At 39.6% G+C, this 14,719-nt stretch overlaps 1 protein-coding gene across 1 annotated transcript in view; it reads right to left on the bottom strand.

Moving 5' to 3' along the window:
• Positions 1-14,719, bottom strand: part of PEAK1 (pseudopodium enriched atypical kinase 1) — a 170,937-nt gene that overhangs the window by 61,498 nt on the left and 94,720 nt on the right. The window contains exon 3 of the mRNA XM_040257307.1: positions 8,373-11,626. Within this exon, the coding sequence (XP_040113241.1) occupies positions 8,373-11,512 (3,140 nt within the window). The 5' untranslated portion in view covers positions 11,513-11,626. The remainder of the gene's footprint in view (positions 1-8,372; positions 11,627-14,719) is intronic.

The following is a 14,719-nucleotide window of genomic DNA, read 5'->3' as shown; positions in this document are numbered from 1 at the left end:
CCAGGGAAGTCCCTTGAGCTAAAGTTTTAAAAACATGTATGTGACTGGCAATAGATACTGTCTATCAATCATGGAATAAATAACAATTTTAGTCAATAATCAAGAATTTATTACCAGTTTATGGAAAAGACTACTAAAAGGGGATTCCTTGGGAGGAAGTAAATTGAATCCAGAAAGGAAGAATGAAATAAAGATGGAAGAGTTTTTTAAAGTGATAAACATGTGAATAAATCTAAAATAAAAAAAGATGATGTGATGTGATTGGGAGTGACTGAGGGTGGGGGCAGTTTTTTATGATTGAGTAGCCAGTGAAGAATTTTCTGAAGGAGTGACATTTAAATTGAGAGCTAAATGACAAGGAACTAGCCATGCCAAGACCTGAAAGAAGCACACCAAACAGAGTGAACAGCTGATAAAAAGAGAATTAGGCTTGGGATGTTTGAAGAACAGAAAGAAAACTCCTACTGGGAGAAGTTCATGAGCAATGTGGTAAGAGACAGGTTATACCAGTAGTTAGAGGTCAGATTATGTAGGGACTTTTTTCACTGTGTTGAAACAATGCAATTTGCATTAAAAAAAATATATACTAAGGAATATTACTCAGCCATAAAAAGGAATGCATTTGAGTCAGTACTAATGAGGTGGATGAACCTAGAGACTATTATACAGAGCGAAATAAGTCAGAAAGAGAAAGATAAATATCATATATTAATGCATATACCTGGAATCTAGAAAGATGGTACTGATGAAGCTATTTTCCGGGCAGCAGTGGAGATGAAGACATAGGAAACAGACTTGTGCACACAGTGGGGGAAGGAGAGGGTGGGACAACTTGAGAGAGTAGCACTGATCCATATACATTGCTGCTGCTGCTAAGTCGCTTCAGTTGTGTCCGACTCTGTGTGACCCCATAGACAGCAGCCCACCAGGCTCCCCCGTCCCTGGGAGTCTCTAGGCAAGAACACTGGACTGGGTTGCCATTTCCTTCTCTAATGCATGAAAATGAAAAGTGGAAGTGAAGTTGCTCAGTCGTGTCTGACTCTTAGTGACCCCATGGACTGCAGCCTACCAGGCCCCTCCATCCATGGGATTTTCCAGGCAAGAGTACTGGAGTGGGGTGCCATTGTAAAACAGATAAACAGTGGTAATTTGCTGTGTGATGCAGGGAGCTCAAACTCTGTGGTCTGTGACAACCTAAAGGAGTGAGATAGGGTACGAGTCAGGAGGGAGGGGACATATGTATACCTGTGACTGATTCATGTTGATATACAGAAACCAACATGATCTTGTAAAGCAATTATTCTCTAATAAAAACATTAAAAAAAAAGAAAAAAAAAGAATACATGGCTGTTCCAGAGAAATCAGATTAAAAGGGGTGAGAGATTAGGCAGGTAGATCAATTAAGAAAACACTTTAGTAGGCCAGGTGAGAGACATGGTGGCTTGGACAAGCATGGTAGAAGCAGAGATGGAGAGAAGTAAATAGATTTGTGATATGTTTCGGAGGTTGAGTCACAACACTTGGTGATATTTTGGATGTAGGGGATGAGGGGAATAGAAGAATCAAAGATGACTCCTAGTTTTCTAATCTGAGCAACTAGAAGGAGGTGGGACTGTTTAGCAAGGCAAGGCTTGGGGTAGAATAGATTTGTACGGAAAAATCAAGAGTTCTGTTTTGGACACATTTCATTTGAGATGTCCAGTTGTTTAAGTGGAGATATCAAATGGATAGCTGTAGGTTGGGAAAATCCCCTGGAAAAGGGAAAGGCTACCCACTCCAGTATTCTGGCCTGGAAGATTCCATGGACTGTAATAGTGCAGGGAGTTGCAAAGAGTCAGACACGACTGAGTGACTTTCACTTTCACATGAATCACAGGGGAAGAGATCAGAAATGGAGATATAAATGCAGGAGTCAAAAGAATCTACAGATATTTAAAATCCTGATACCAGATGATGTTTAGCTAGGGGTTAGCCACTAAAAGTTTAAGGAATTCTTTTGGCACATGGTTACAAGGAGAAAAAAAAAAACGCTTTTATCTTTTAGAGATACATACCGAAATATTTACAAATGAAATGATGCCTGATATTTACTTCAAAATAATGGGGGGAATGGGATGAGGTCTGGGTGAAACAAGATTGGCCGTAAGTTGGTAACTGTTGTGTGGTTTTAGGGTAACTGGTGGTTCATTTTATGAATCTACCTTTGTATGTGTTTAGAATTTTCTTTCATAAAAAGTTTAAAATAGAATAAGGGGCATTTCCTAGTGGTTCAGGGACTTGTTAGGACTCGTGCAGTCACTGCCGAGGGCCTGGGTTAAACTTTGGTTGGGGAACTAAGATCCCACGGGTTGTGCAGTGTGGCCAAAGCAAGCAAGCAAGCAAGCAAGAAATCGAAAGGAACTATTTTATTTATGGTCTCCATTATAAGTGGTAGAAGCAGAGATGGAGAGATGTAAATAAATTTGGGATTAAAAGTGGTCCTCCATTAAAGGTGGTACTGAGGTAACTATTTCACAGTCAACATTTAAACAAGATGCTCAGAAAGAAAGCCAGAATAACCAGAGGCACATGAGGAAGAGGGTAAGTAAGATTAATCAGGTAGACAGAGGTCACATATATAGGGCCTTCAGTGTGGGGATATGACTGGGCTTACATTTAAGAAAGCGCACTTAGCTATTTATTCTAAGAACAGAATGCTGGAGAAAAACATAAGCAAAAATTATCTTAAATTCTGATATCCTAAGCATAATTTGTAAAGAAGTCAACTGATATTGCTAGGTATTGTATACTTTGCAGATACCTATTTAGACCTCATGATGTCTCTTTAAGGTAGGTATTATCATCACTATGGTACATGCTGGGGAACTTCAGCTCAGAGAGGTGAAGTCAAAAGTCACACAATTACAAGTGGCACAGTTTGAATTCAAATCTTTGTCTGACTTCAGTGATTCATTTTTCTCACTACACAATATTATGGACATGCTATGGATACCAAAGAGTTGCAGAGATGGTAGGTAAGCTAGTGCTTCTAAAAACCTGGTCACAGACCTGACTAACCACTAAATTAATTTCTCTTGATCCAGACTAGCTGGATAGAAATGATGACTATGGATACATTCTTGAGCCAAAATTTGACTGGTATTGCTGTCACCAACATCTTCTACTTCTGACTCACCTTTAATACTACTGCCAGAAGAGTTTTTAGATCACTCTACTTTCCCCCTTGAAAGCTGTTTCTGCTACAAAATCTATAACATAAAGGCCAAACATTTCAATGTAGTATGCAAGGCTCTTCACAGTCTTTCTTAGCAATTCTCAAACTTTTGGTTCTCTTAAAAGTTATTGAGAACTGTAAGGGCTCTTTGTTTATGTGGATTACAGCTAGGGACATTTATTTTATTAGAAGTTAAAACTGAAAAATTTAAAAATGATTAATTCATTTAAAAATAGTAAACCTTTAAATATTAACCAAAATAATATTTTTTTTCCAAACCTCTTTAATATTATGGCTTTATAGAAGACCACTGAATTCTCACATATGCCTCTGCATTCAATCTTCTGATATGTTGCTCTGGTTGAAGTATATGAAAATATCTGGTCACATCCATCTATGTAGGTGGCAAGGGAGTATTAATAGTCATCTAGATAATCCTGGATATTCTTCTTTGGTACTATACCAGACCTTGGTTAAGTGGTAGTTGCTTAAAAGTTACTTGCAATATGGAATCTCAAACCATATCAATGAACTTTTTGTCCTCAGTTACATTAAATTCATTGGTTTAACCTGCAGTTTCAATGGATCTTTTACTCTTGCATAATTCTGTAACATCTTAAATGGGATCATTTGGAAGTAATTGGTTCACTGAGTTATGTGGATCTTCCAAATGTTGACACATTTCATTATATAATTAAAAAAATCTTTTTTGCTAATGCCACCAGCAATCTCATCAGAAAAAAATGCTTAAGTATTATGAGGCTGTCATGGTAGCAGATACAAGTTTTCAAAAATTCTTATTTTTGTGTGAAAGCATGAATTTTATCATGGATGAGAAATACTGTCAGTTTGTTTCCTTGAAGTAATAGGCTCACTATGCTCATTCTTAAGAAACTATCTGCCAAACACCCAACTCTGAATACCACAGCTGGTCTGCCACTTGTTCTTTTAAGATGGTCCATAAAAAAGAGGCTAGTTCAGCTTTGTAATTCAAATTTTGAAACTTCAACTATTTAGCAAGTGGTTTTCCTTGAGACGACCATACTTTGGTATGCAGCATAAGTACTTTCTGTGTACTTTTCATTTTATCACACAGAAGTTTTTAACAGATACATACTCAAGGGTTGAGATTTAATACAATGTACTACTTCATCAAGGACATTCTTAAGTAAAACTGATGTTTGTTTTTCTAAAACTACTGGTACCATATGGTTTTGATTCGCACAGGTGTAAGTAGTTTCACCCATTATCATTTTTGCATCTTCAGTGCAAATGTCAACATACTGAAAAAGACAAATAATGTCTTGGTATTATTATGAAAATGGTGACTTTTTCATGGTCACTATTTGACCTTGCATGCACCACATCTGAAGAAGCACTGCTTTATTCATTATTCTTTTCCAGTCACCTGTCCTGCTTCTGTTTGCCATCATCTTCTCTGTGACTTTGCATATATTGTTCCTTTCCCTACAGTGTCTTTATCAGCCAGCTGGCAAAATCTCATTTGTCATTTAATATCTGGTTTGTATTTCATTTCTGAGAAGCTGACTTCCTGTCTTTTAGGCTGATTTAATCACTCTGGTTTTTGTGCTTCTGTGCCATTCTGAGCATACATTGTTTAGCATTTATCACATTGAGGGCAGAGGGTCTAGTAATATTTTTAAGCACCTACTATGTGCCAGACCCTGTGCTAAGTCTTTTACATGTTACTATTATATCCCCAAATTAATTACAGACTGAAGGTCCAGACAGACAGCTGAAGCTGAAGTCAAACCCACGCCCACTATTTCAGCAGTGTGGTAATCTTTATCCCTGTTTATCCCTATGGCACATAGACAGCACAGTTAAGATATTTAACTTATGTCCCTTGAACAGTCAAATAAATGAACTTAGTAAAAAATCTCAACTCATAATGCAAGGCTCTACAAAGTCTTTCATCTTTCAGAGCCTAGGGTTTGGCCTTTGGTACAGTATTTTTCATTCTTTATGTACCATTTAGATTTGGAATCTTCATTTACTTATAGAAAAACTTGCATTTTCATTTCTTCCAGCAATGTGTTCCCAGCCGTGGGATGGTAATTTAATGATCACATTGCCATGAAGCTGGAAACACAAATGTTGACATTTGACAGTAATGTTTTTCCTCTCAAAGTTGCTTCCAGTAAATACTAATGGTGTATCCAAGTAAATGAAATAATTACTGAAAAAGCAAATGGTGTATATTTTTCAACATGAGTATTCAAGTTTTAAACTCTCCAATTTTTTTTTTAGAAAAAACCTGTTTAACACTCATACCTCTTTTTCTACTTAGTCTGGGACATTATGAAATGTGAAAATTCCAGTGTGCATCTAAGAAAAGCTTAATGCCTCAAAATTCCTTTATTTAAACTATAGTACATATCTTGAAAATGGGAGGAAGACCAGTGGTTCTCAGAGTATGGCCCCAGGATTAGTATCATCACCATCACTTGGGAATTTGTTAGAAGGACCCAACTCAGACCTGTCAAATCAAAAACTCTGGGGGACTAGCCCAACAATTTGTGTTTCAATAGTCCTCCAGTTATTGAGATGTATGGTTAAATCTGACAACCAGTGGGGTAGATGCACTGTATCTTTTGGATAAACGGATGCTACCTATCCAATCCCATCACTTCATGGGAAATAGATGGGGAAACAGTGGAAACAGTGTCAGACTTTATTTTTGGGGGCTCCAAAATCACTGCAGATGGTAACTGCAGCCATGAAGTTAAAAGACGCTTACTCCTTGGAAGGAAAGTTATGACCAACCTAGATAGCATATTCAAAAGCAGAGACATTACTTTGCCGACTAAGGTCCATCTAGTCAAGGCTATGGTTTTTCCAGTGGTCGTGTATGGATGTGAGAGTTGGACTGTGAAGAAGGCTGAGCGCCGAAGAATTGATGCTTTTGAACTGTGGTGTTGGAGAAGACTGTTGAGAGTCCCTTGGACTGCAAGGAGATCCAACCAGTCTATTCTGAAGGAGATCAACCCTGGGATTTCTTTGGAAGGACTGATGCTAAAGCTGAAACTCCAGTACTTTGGCCACTTCATGCAAAGAGTTGACTCATTGGAAAAGACTCTGATGCTGGGAAGGACTGGGGGCAGGAGGAGAAGGGGACGACAGAGGATGAGATGGCTGGATGGTATCATGGACTCAATGGACGTGAGTCTGAGCAAACTCTGGGAGTGGGTGATGGACAGAGAGGCCTGGTGTGCTGTGATTCATGGGGTTGCAAAGAGTCGGACACGACTGAGCAACTGAACTGACTGACTGACTGACCTATAAAGAACTAATACATTGTAGAAGTTATGATTGGCCTATATGCAGGCAAACCCTTGACAATATAAGCTATTTAGCACGAGGTCTGCCATGCCAAGGGTCCAGGCAACCCTCACCCCCACATACGGTGGCCATGCAGCCGAAGTAGAGAATCTCATTTCACCAAACAGAAGGCAAATTATTCCTTGACTCTGCCTTCCAGGATGTGGATAAACACACCACAACCATACTTAATGAGGAGTAAAGACATTTATTGATTTTCATGAACCATCTGCCATTCTGTCATAGGTAACTCCAGCCATGTACTGTTTAAATTGCTTCTTTTCTAATGAAACAGCAACCTGCAATACATGTGTTTTATTACTACTGGAGTACAATATTCTATCATCTACTTTCAGCTACCAATGACAAGACTATTCTTCCCAGGGATGTATTACCCCTATTCTACTTGCTTTGTTATTACATGGATTTAAGGAAAATAGTAACTTCTTAGCATTTTGACAACTAGTTGCAGGCATGTATAAAAAGCTTATTTTAGCAAAGAATATATATAAAATTTCCTTGCATTTTGCTAGAAGAAATGAAGGCATTAAAGGCTGATTTTTATTTACATTTTTCTAAAGAAAAGCTGATGAGAGACTCTGTCCTGAACCAGAGTTTTCTGTCTCTGCTGGGAGAAGGCCAGACCTGGGAGAGAAGGCTCACTGTAAATCAAGAGGCAGGAAGACTCAGAATCAGATGAATGGAATACTCAGGGTGTATCTTTGTAAGAGTAAAAAGGGGAGGGGATACAAGGAAATCATCCCATTTGTTACAAACCTGGATAACAGTTCCTTGTTCTTATTGGAAGTACATTCAGTTTGCTTAAAATACAAATGAGAAAGAAAAAAACCATACACTTCCTAAACATAAATGTTTACGTGAGTGATTACAAGTGAAAGTATAAAAATTTTGTTTGATTCTACATACATTAACAATGCAACATTATAGGAAGAATAAAAATTGTAGAGTGAGACAGATCAGGGTTTGAATTCTGGGCTCTGACAACTGCTAGCTGAGTGAATCTGGCCAATTCTTAATTTCTCTGATTTTCAGCTTATAGGGCTATTACAAGGATTTGATATAAATATTTGGGAGATGACTTATAAAGGGTAGGTGATCAACAGACAGGTATTTAAGTATTAAAGCAAACTGATGCTTAGATAACTGGTATGCGTGTACAGTTTGCCTAGTTGGATTGAGAGTTATACCACTTGGTCTCAATCTCAATAACTAACTTCTCTTATTTCGCCTACATGTTAAAAAACTATAAACTGCTTGCCGTTTCCCCAACCTTTCCACGACACATGAAATAGGACAGAAAGAGATAGAAGTAAAAACAACAAATATTCCCCTAAAAAATAATCCATATAGACATAACACCTTAATGGAAGCCAAAAAAAAAAAAAATTGCTTAAAGAGTCTGATTTCACTTACAGTGAAGTAAAGAATAGTATCACCATTTATTCATTTGATCTTGTTTCTTCCTCATACTACCATAGCATTTCAAAGTAACATATTATTTATTGCTAGTAAAGTGTTACAAATTTGTTTTTCTATGTTAAAATTCCTCTGCATTTACCAGAATGCAGCAGGCTACTTTAGCTAAAGATCCAGGGCCATAAAACTTGTCCAATGCAATACGATCATTTTAATAATATTCTACTCTTGGAATGCAGTTATAAAGATAGATGATGGCCACTGAGTGGTATTTACAAAACAAAAATAGCTCTCATACAACCTTAAAGATGCAAAAAAACTCAGCAACTGAAAATATGTTTTAAAAAATTCCTATATTCCACAAGTCAATCTTACATACCTGAGAATTTTCTTAGGAATCTGTGATGGAGATGAATGACTCCTTTTCTTCTTCTCTGAGTCCTGTAGTGACCCCTCCTCTGCTCCACCCTTCTCTGTGACTGCTGACTGCTCTGCCCTGGCTTTGCCCTGATCCATGCTGAGCTGGCCTTGGGCAGGGTCGCACCTGTACATGAAGACAATGGCTGGCTTCTCATTGGGGTCTCCTTTCGCCTCTGTGAACCAGTGATGGCGCTGAACTGGAGGAGGTGGCAGCATGTGGATGACTGTGCCATCCAGGCCCACCAGTTTCCCTTTCTCCCGGTCTTTCTCTTTGTCGTCTTCCTCGTCTGTTTTCCGACGGCGGAAGAAACTTTTGAATGAGATCCAACGTTTAGGTTTTGCATCAGCTGCCCGCCTGCTGCCTTCAGAGTGCAAAACTGATTCAGCTTCCGTTGACCTGGTTGGGCTGGTTGGCTTGGTCCAGTTGGTGAAATGCCTCTGCAAAAGGTTACTTGCATGGTAAGGGGAGGAAGTCGAGCGTGGTGGGGGAAAAGGGGCTGGTGGATCGCTTTGGGGGTTTGTCACTAATTTGGAGGGAGGGGTGGTGACTGGCTTTGTGAGTGGATCTTTCTGTGCTTTGGTGGTAGGACTTTCTGTGGTCTGAGGTGCTTCAGCCTCAGTGCTGGGCTGGGACATGAAGAGAGATTTGGGGCGCACCGGTGTACCCTTGGGTGTAGTCTTAGCAGCGCCAGCATCAGGAGGAACTGCATAGAGCTCTTCCACACTGCAAGCTTTAGGGCCAGACTGGGGCGTTTCTGGAGGAGACTGCGGGGGCTGGATAGAAGCCACAATCTGAGAAAGCACGGTGCTCGCTTTCTCTCGGGTGCTACTGCTACTGCCCACCACCTGAAGCTCCTGAGTGCTTTCTGTTTTGGCCACAGGTTCTTGAGTGGTTCTCTGGAGCTTTGTTGGGGAGCTGTGGTTGGAACTGTAGCTTCTCTGTGGTGAAGACTGACTTCTGTTAAGACAGCTGTTAAACTCCTGAACCTTCTGAGCCACTGAGCCCCTTTTGCGCTCTGTGCTGTTTGAAAACCCTTTAGCTTGGGGACATTCAGTGGGTTTGCCAGTAGTGTTATCAGACGCTTTGCTTTCAGTCTCTATTTCTTCGTAAGTGTGGCTTATTACACTTGTGGTTTTCTCCTTCACTGAAAGTTCTCCACTGGTTCCAAGAAAACTCTTGTAAATGGCTAGATTGTCATACGCATTTGGATTGATTACAATGGGAACTTTGATAGCATTTTTGGAACTCCGAGCATAAGTTGGCTCATCATGAATGATAATTGGAAAAGGTGGCATACCGGCATTGTTATAACTGTTAAATTTTATTTCAGACAAATTGGGTGACTTCACAGGGATGGTTTTGGAGGAAACATTTGTAGCTGTGGGTGAAGTAGGTGCTGATTTGTGACAGATTTTCCTTGGAGGGACATTTGGTCCAGTCCCACTGCTGATTAATTCAACCTTAGGTATCTTCTGTCGTGGACTGGTGCTGGAAGTCCATACTTCCTGGTAGCGGATGGCGCTGGATTTTTGGAAATGGGCACTTATGTGTCCTGATGTCAATGCAGGTGATGTCACTGGAGAGTTTGGAGTAGAAGATGAGCTTTTAGTCTTGGGACTGTTAGCATGGCCCTCAAGGTGCTCACTGGCCATGGCTGCTGACACATCCACGACAGTATACGGCTTGCACAAAGGCTGTTCCAGATTCACAACTCGGTAGGGCTTTGCTTGCTCTTCCACAGGAACAAGGTTTATGGTTACTGCTTGCCCAGTAATATCTGTAGAGGCTTTACTTTCTGGCTTCTCAGTCTGTACAGCAATCTTGCCATCCTTCTCTTCTAATCGGAGAGCAAGGACTGCTTTGTGTGTCTCTGGAACTTTTACTGAGCTTTTAGAGGCTTGTGAGGAGTCCTTTTCCTGATCATTACCAGAGAGGCTTTCAAAATTGGGCTCACTTTCCTTTACGTCCTTAGAATCTCCTGGGTTACCAGGAGCAATTCCCCCATTACAGATCTGGGATAAACTGCTGGCTGTCTCAGAACGTGATTCTTCTGTTAAAGAGGAATCTGGGGATGTGGAGTCAGATGACACCATGCTCTGAGTGCTTCCTGGTCCATAGGAGACCACAGAATTCTCTTCGTAACCATTCAGGATTTCATCATAACTGTCATCATAGTCTACAGCACAGATTCTTTGCAGAGATTTATTTCGCAGGGGGACGGTATTCCATTTTTTGTCCACAAAGAATCGCACAGGAGACAAAGTGTTTGCCCGAAAGTTGGCAAAGCGAGGTTGCCCTCTCATGCGAATCTCCATGGCCAGCAGTTCTTCATCACTCTCATCCCAGCTCTCATGCTCCTCCTCCATGTTACTCAAAAGCACATCTTCCTCACTCTCTTCACCACTAGAAAACTCTGGGTAACAGAATCGACCCCCTTCATTACTGATCACTTCTGTGCTCCCACTCAGAATAACATGCTTGCCCTGAGTATCCTTCATCCCGCCCATCATGCAACTTGGTGGAAGCTTTCTTTCCAGTGATCGTTTATAGCAATCATTTATTCTTCCTAAGAATGTCTCTCTGGAGTTAGTCTCATTTTCTTTTATTTGAGGGGTGGTATCCAAGCCTGCTATCTCCTTCAACACCTCAGTTAGTCCATTATTGTTATTTGAAATCTTCTTTGCACTATCGTTATTCCCATAAGGCTTAGGGACATGGCTAAATCCTTCAACATCATCTTCATTATTGTTATTAAGTGGTTTCTGATTCAAGGCCATCCTATTTCGGTTCCATCCTATGACGACAGGTTTATTCTCACAGTGTTCTTGTATACTAAGCTCACCACACACACTTTGCCCATCTGCCACCATCATAGTGGGCTTCACAGCGATAGTGGGTTTTTTAGCCACAGGAGGCCGGAAGTTTCCAGTGTTCCTGATACGGTGGTTGTTACTGTGGTTGGCATTAGTTTTATTGCCATGGGTGATGGGTGCCTTCTCAGGATCTGGGGGTAGCTGGTGTAAACTTTTAGGTTTAAAACAGTTCTTGCATTCACCAGGTTTCCAAACGTGTTCAGTAAAGGTATTACAAGCAGACATTTTTAAAAATAGAACTTCACAGACAATGCTCTCCTTTCAGTGCATGGCAAAACTTTCATCTGTTAGTTTTCACCTCCCCTGTGTTCCTTAGCAGCTCTTCCAAGTGTGATCAACCTGATGGTGGAAGGGGGAGAGAAGAAGAAAATCTGAATGGAAAAGGTACTATGACGTCTATTATGATGAATAATTAGAAAATATTGGCTCTAACTTTCCTTAAATCAAAAGACTGAGAAATAAACCAATTTGGGCACTTTATGAACTCTCTTTAGTTAATTAGCATTTTGAAATGTTAGTTTTTAAACCATAATTTTATGCATTCTCACTGAACCAAGTATATATAATATTTCATTTGATGTCTCTGTGACAGTGATACTGTGAGCTTCCCCTCCTGGAAATGAAACCATTCTTTCTGTTATCCTCCAACCTAAAACTTCTTAGTCCATTGTGGGTTCCTCTTCTTCTGCCTACCCTTTATGTTTGGATACCTCATAGACTCCTCAAATACAATGCATCCAGGACTAATTGTTTGGCCACCTATTTTCTCAACTGTTAAGATGCATTTATACTCTAACCAGCCCTCCTCTACCCTCCAGGCCACCTTCTTCCTCTGTCTTTATCCTAATTCAGCTACTGTCACTATCATCTACCTAGATAGCTAAGCTTCAACCTTCAGATCATTCTTGACACCTCTCCCCTCACGTCTAACTACACATCCTAAATCCTTCTGTAAATTAGTCTTGCCAACTTTATCTACTACATTTCACTGGCACTCCTTCCTATTACCAGACACTGCTGGTAGTTCAGATACTCACCATCTTTTGCCTAGATTCCTGCAATAGGTTGTTAACTGATCTCCATGCCAGTAGCCTCACCCCATCCCAATCTAACCTCTCTACCTTTGTTACTCAAACTGTGGTCCTTAGTAGAGCAGTATCAGCATCATCTTGAAGGCTGTTAGAAATGTAGTATCTAAAGTCCAATCCCAGTCCTACCGCATGAGAATTTGCATTTAGTGAATTCTCAAGTGACTCCACCATTCTCTACTATTATCAGATTTTTTTTTCTATAATGCTAATATGATCACCATATTACCTAGCTTAACTATTCTGTGGTTCAATATTGCCTAATGTATTGGCTCTAAAAATGTCAGATAGGGGTTGCTAGACAGGTAAGAACCACCTGGGGAAACACCCAAAGTCAGTCTCTTAGGGAAGAGTCCAGGAATCTGATCTTTAAACAAAGTCTCCAGGTAATTCTATGTACACTGAGGTGTTGGAACCTCTGAGTTACAGGATGAAATACAAGCCTCTTAGGTATTTAGGATATTGTCCTTGCCTCCCTTCTAGCCTTATGTCTTAAAAATCAACTAGTCTTTTCAAACTCTAAATCCCACTGGGCTACTCATTTCTCCTTGGTACCATCAAAGTCACTTAGACATATCTCCATGAACAAGCACTTTCACTTTTAATTGTCTATTTTCTCACTAGTTTTTGAACTTTTTAAAGCCTGGGCTATATCTTATTCATTTCTATATGTCTAATGTAAGGAGTTGGATGGGCTTCCCTGGTGGTTCAGTGGTAAAGAATCTGCCTGCCAAAACAGGAGACAAAGGTTTGATCCCTGGGTCAGGAAGATGCCCTGGAGAAGAAATGGCAACACTCCAGTATTCTTCCTGGGAAATTCCATGGACAGAGGAGCCTAGTGGGCTACATTCCACAGGCTCGCAGAGAATTAAGACACAACTTAGCAACTAAACAACAATAGCAAGGAGCTGGATAAACACTGGTTGATTAAATGTGCTAGTTTGAGGCTTATCTTAAGAAAAAAAATCTTGTGGCTCTCTCTCTCTCTTGTCTCTCTCTTTGGCACAGTGCTACAAACCTTCCTACTACAATCTTACATTTCCACTTTGGATATTATAATAAAGCTGGCAGTGGGCATGTACATGTAAGAACTATTTTAATAGCTGGAAAGTTTAACTTCATTCATGGACAATGACAGCAACCAGTGTCTTTGGTTTGTCAGAGACACAGTCTTTCGTCAAGTTTCAGCACATTTATAAGAAAGGAAAGAACATTTTTTTTAGCTAATGTATACAAAGCTACATGCCTTGTAAACAACACTCACAGAGCACTCTGCCTCAGTGGAAGAAACACAGGCAAAGATTAAAGAATCCCACACAGAGGCCAAGGACTTGGCCAGAATCTAAGTTCATTCTTTGCTGGAGATCATGGAATGTCTTTTTTCAATAAAGTTAAAATATATTTTCAAGTGTTTGTTTGAAAGTATTTATTTACTCTTTAAAATGTTCTAAAATTATATACTTTAGTTGAAAAAAACACTTCTTGGTATTCTTAGACTGAAACATTTTGAGCAAAGGGAAGAAAGGCATAAAATTAGGCTGAAAAAGAGAGCAGGGTCCAGATCACATGGGGCCTTTTATAGCCTTTTAAAGTATAGAGTTTCCTAAGGGCAGTGGGAACCCACCAAAGGGTTTTAAACAAGGAAACATGATGACATAATCTACATTTAAAAAAGACAGCTTTGACCAAAAAACCTGAAATACTTAGGTATAAGTCTAATATAGTATGAGCAAAATCTAAATGCAAAAAACTAAAAGACTGATTAAAGAGATCAAAAATCTAAATAGAGAAATACATCAAGTTCTCTCAGTATTGTTAAGATATCAATTCTCCCCAAGTTCCCCTGCAGATTCAATGTAATTCCAACCAAAATCTGAGAGGATTTTTTGTAGAAATCATCAAGTTGATTCTAAAATGTATATAGGAAGGCCAAGAAACTAAAATAGCCAGAAATAATTTCAGAAAAGAACAAAGTTGCAGGACTCATATTACCAGATTTTAAGACTTTTAAGCTATAGTAATCCTGACAAGGTAGAACTGGCAAAAGGATAGAAATATGTATAGATGAGAGAAATGGGATAAACAAATTATAACCCATAGGGCAAATCTAGTCTATTGCATGTTTTTGTATGCTCATAAGCTAAAGATGTTTTTAAAATTGTTAAATGGTTGAAAAAAATTAAAAAGAATTATTTTGTGACAAGTCAAAATTATATGAAATTCAGATTTCAGTGCCCATAAATGAAGTTTTATTGGCACATCAGTTCAATTCAGTAGCTCAGTCATGTCCAACTCTTTGCGACCCCATGAATCGCAGCACGCCAGGGCACCCTGTCCATCACCA

Source organism: Oryx dammah, unplaced genomic scaffold (assembly GCF_014754425.2).
Source record: "Oryx dammah isolate SB20612 unplaced genomic scaffold, SCBI_Odam_1.1 HiC_scaffold_16, whole genome shotgun sequence".
Lineage (NCBI taxonomy): Eukaryota > Metazoa > Chordata > Mammalia > Artiodactyla > Bovidae > Oryx > Oryx dammah.
This window is presented reverse-complemented; position numbering and strand designations above follow the sequence as displayed.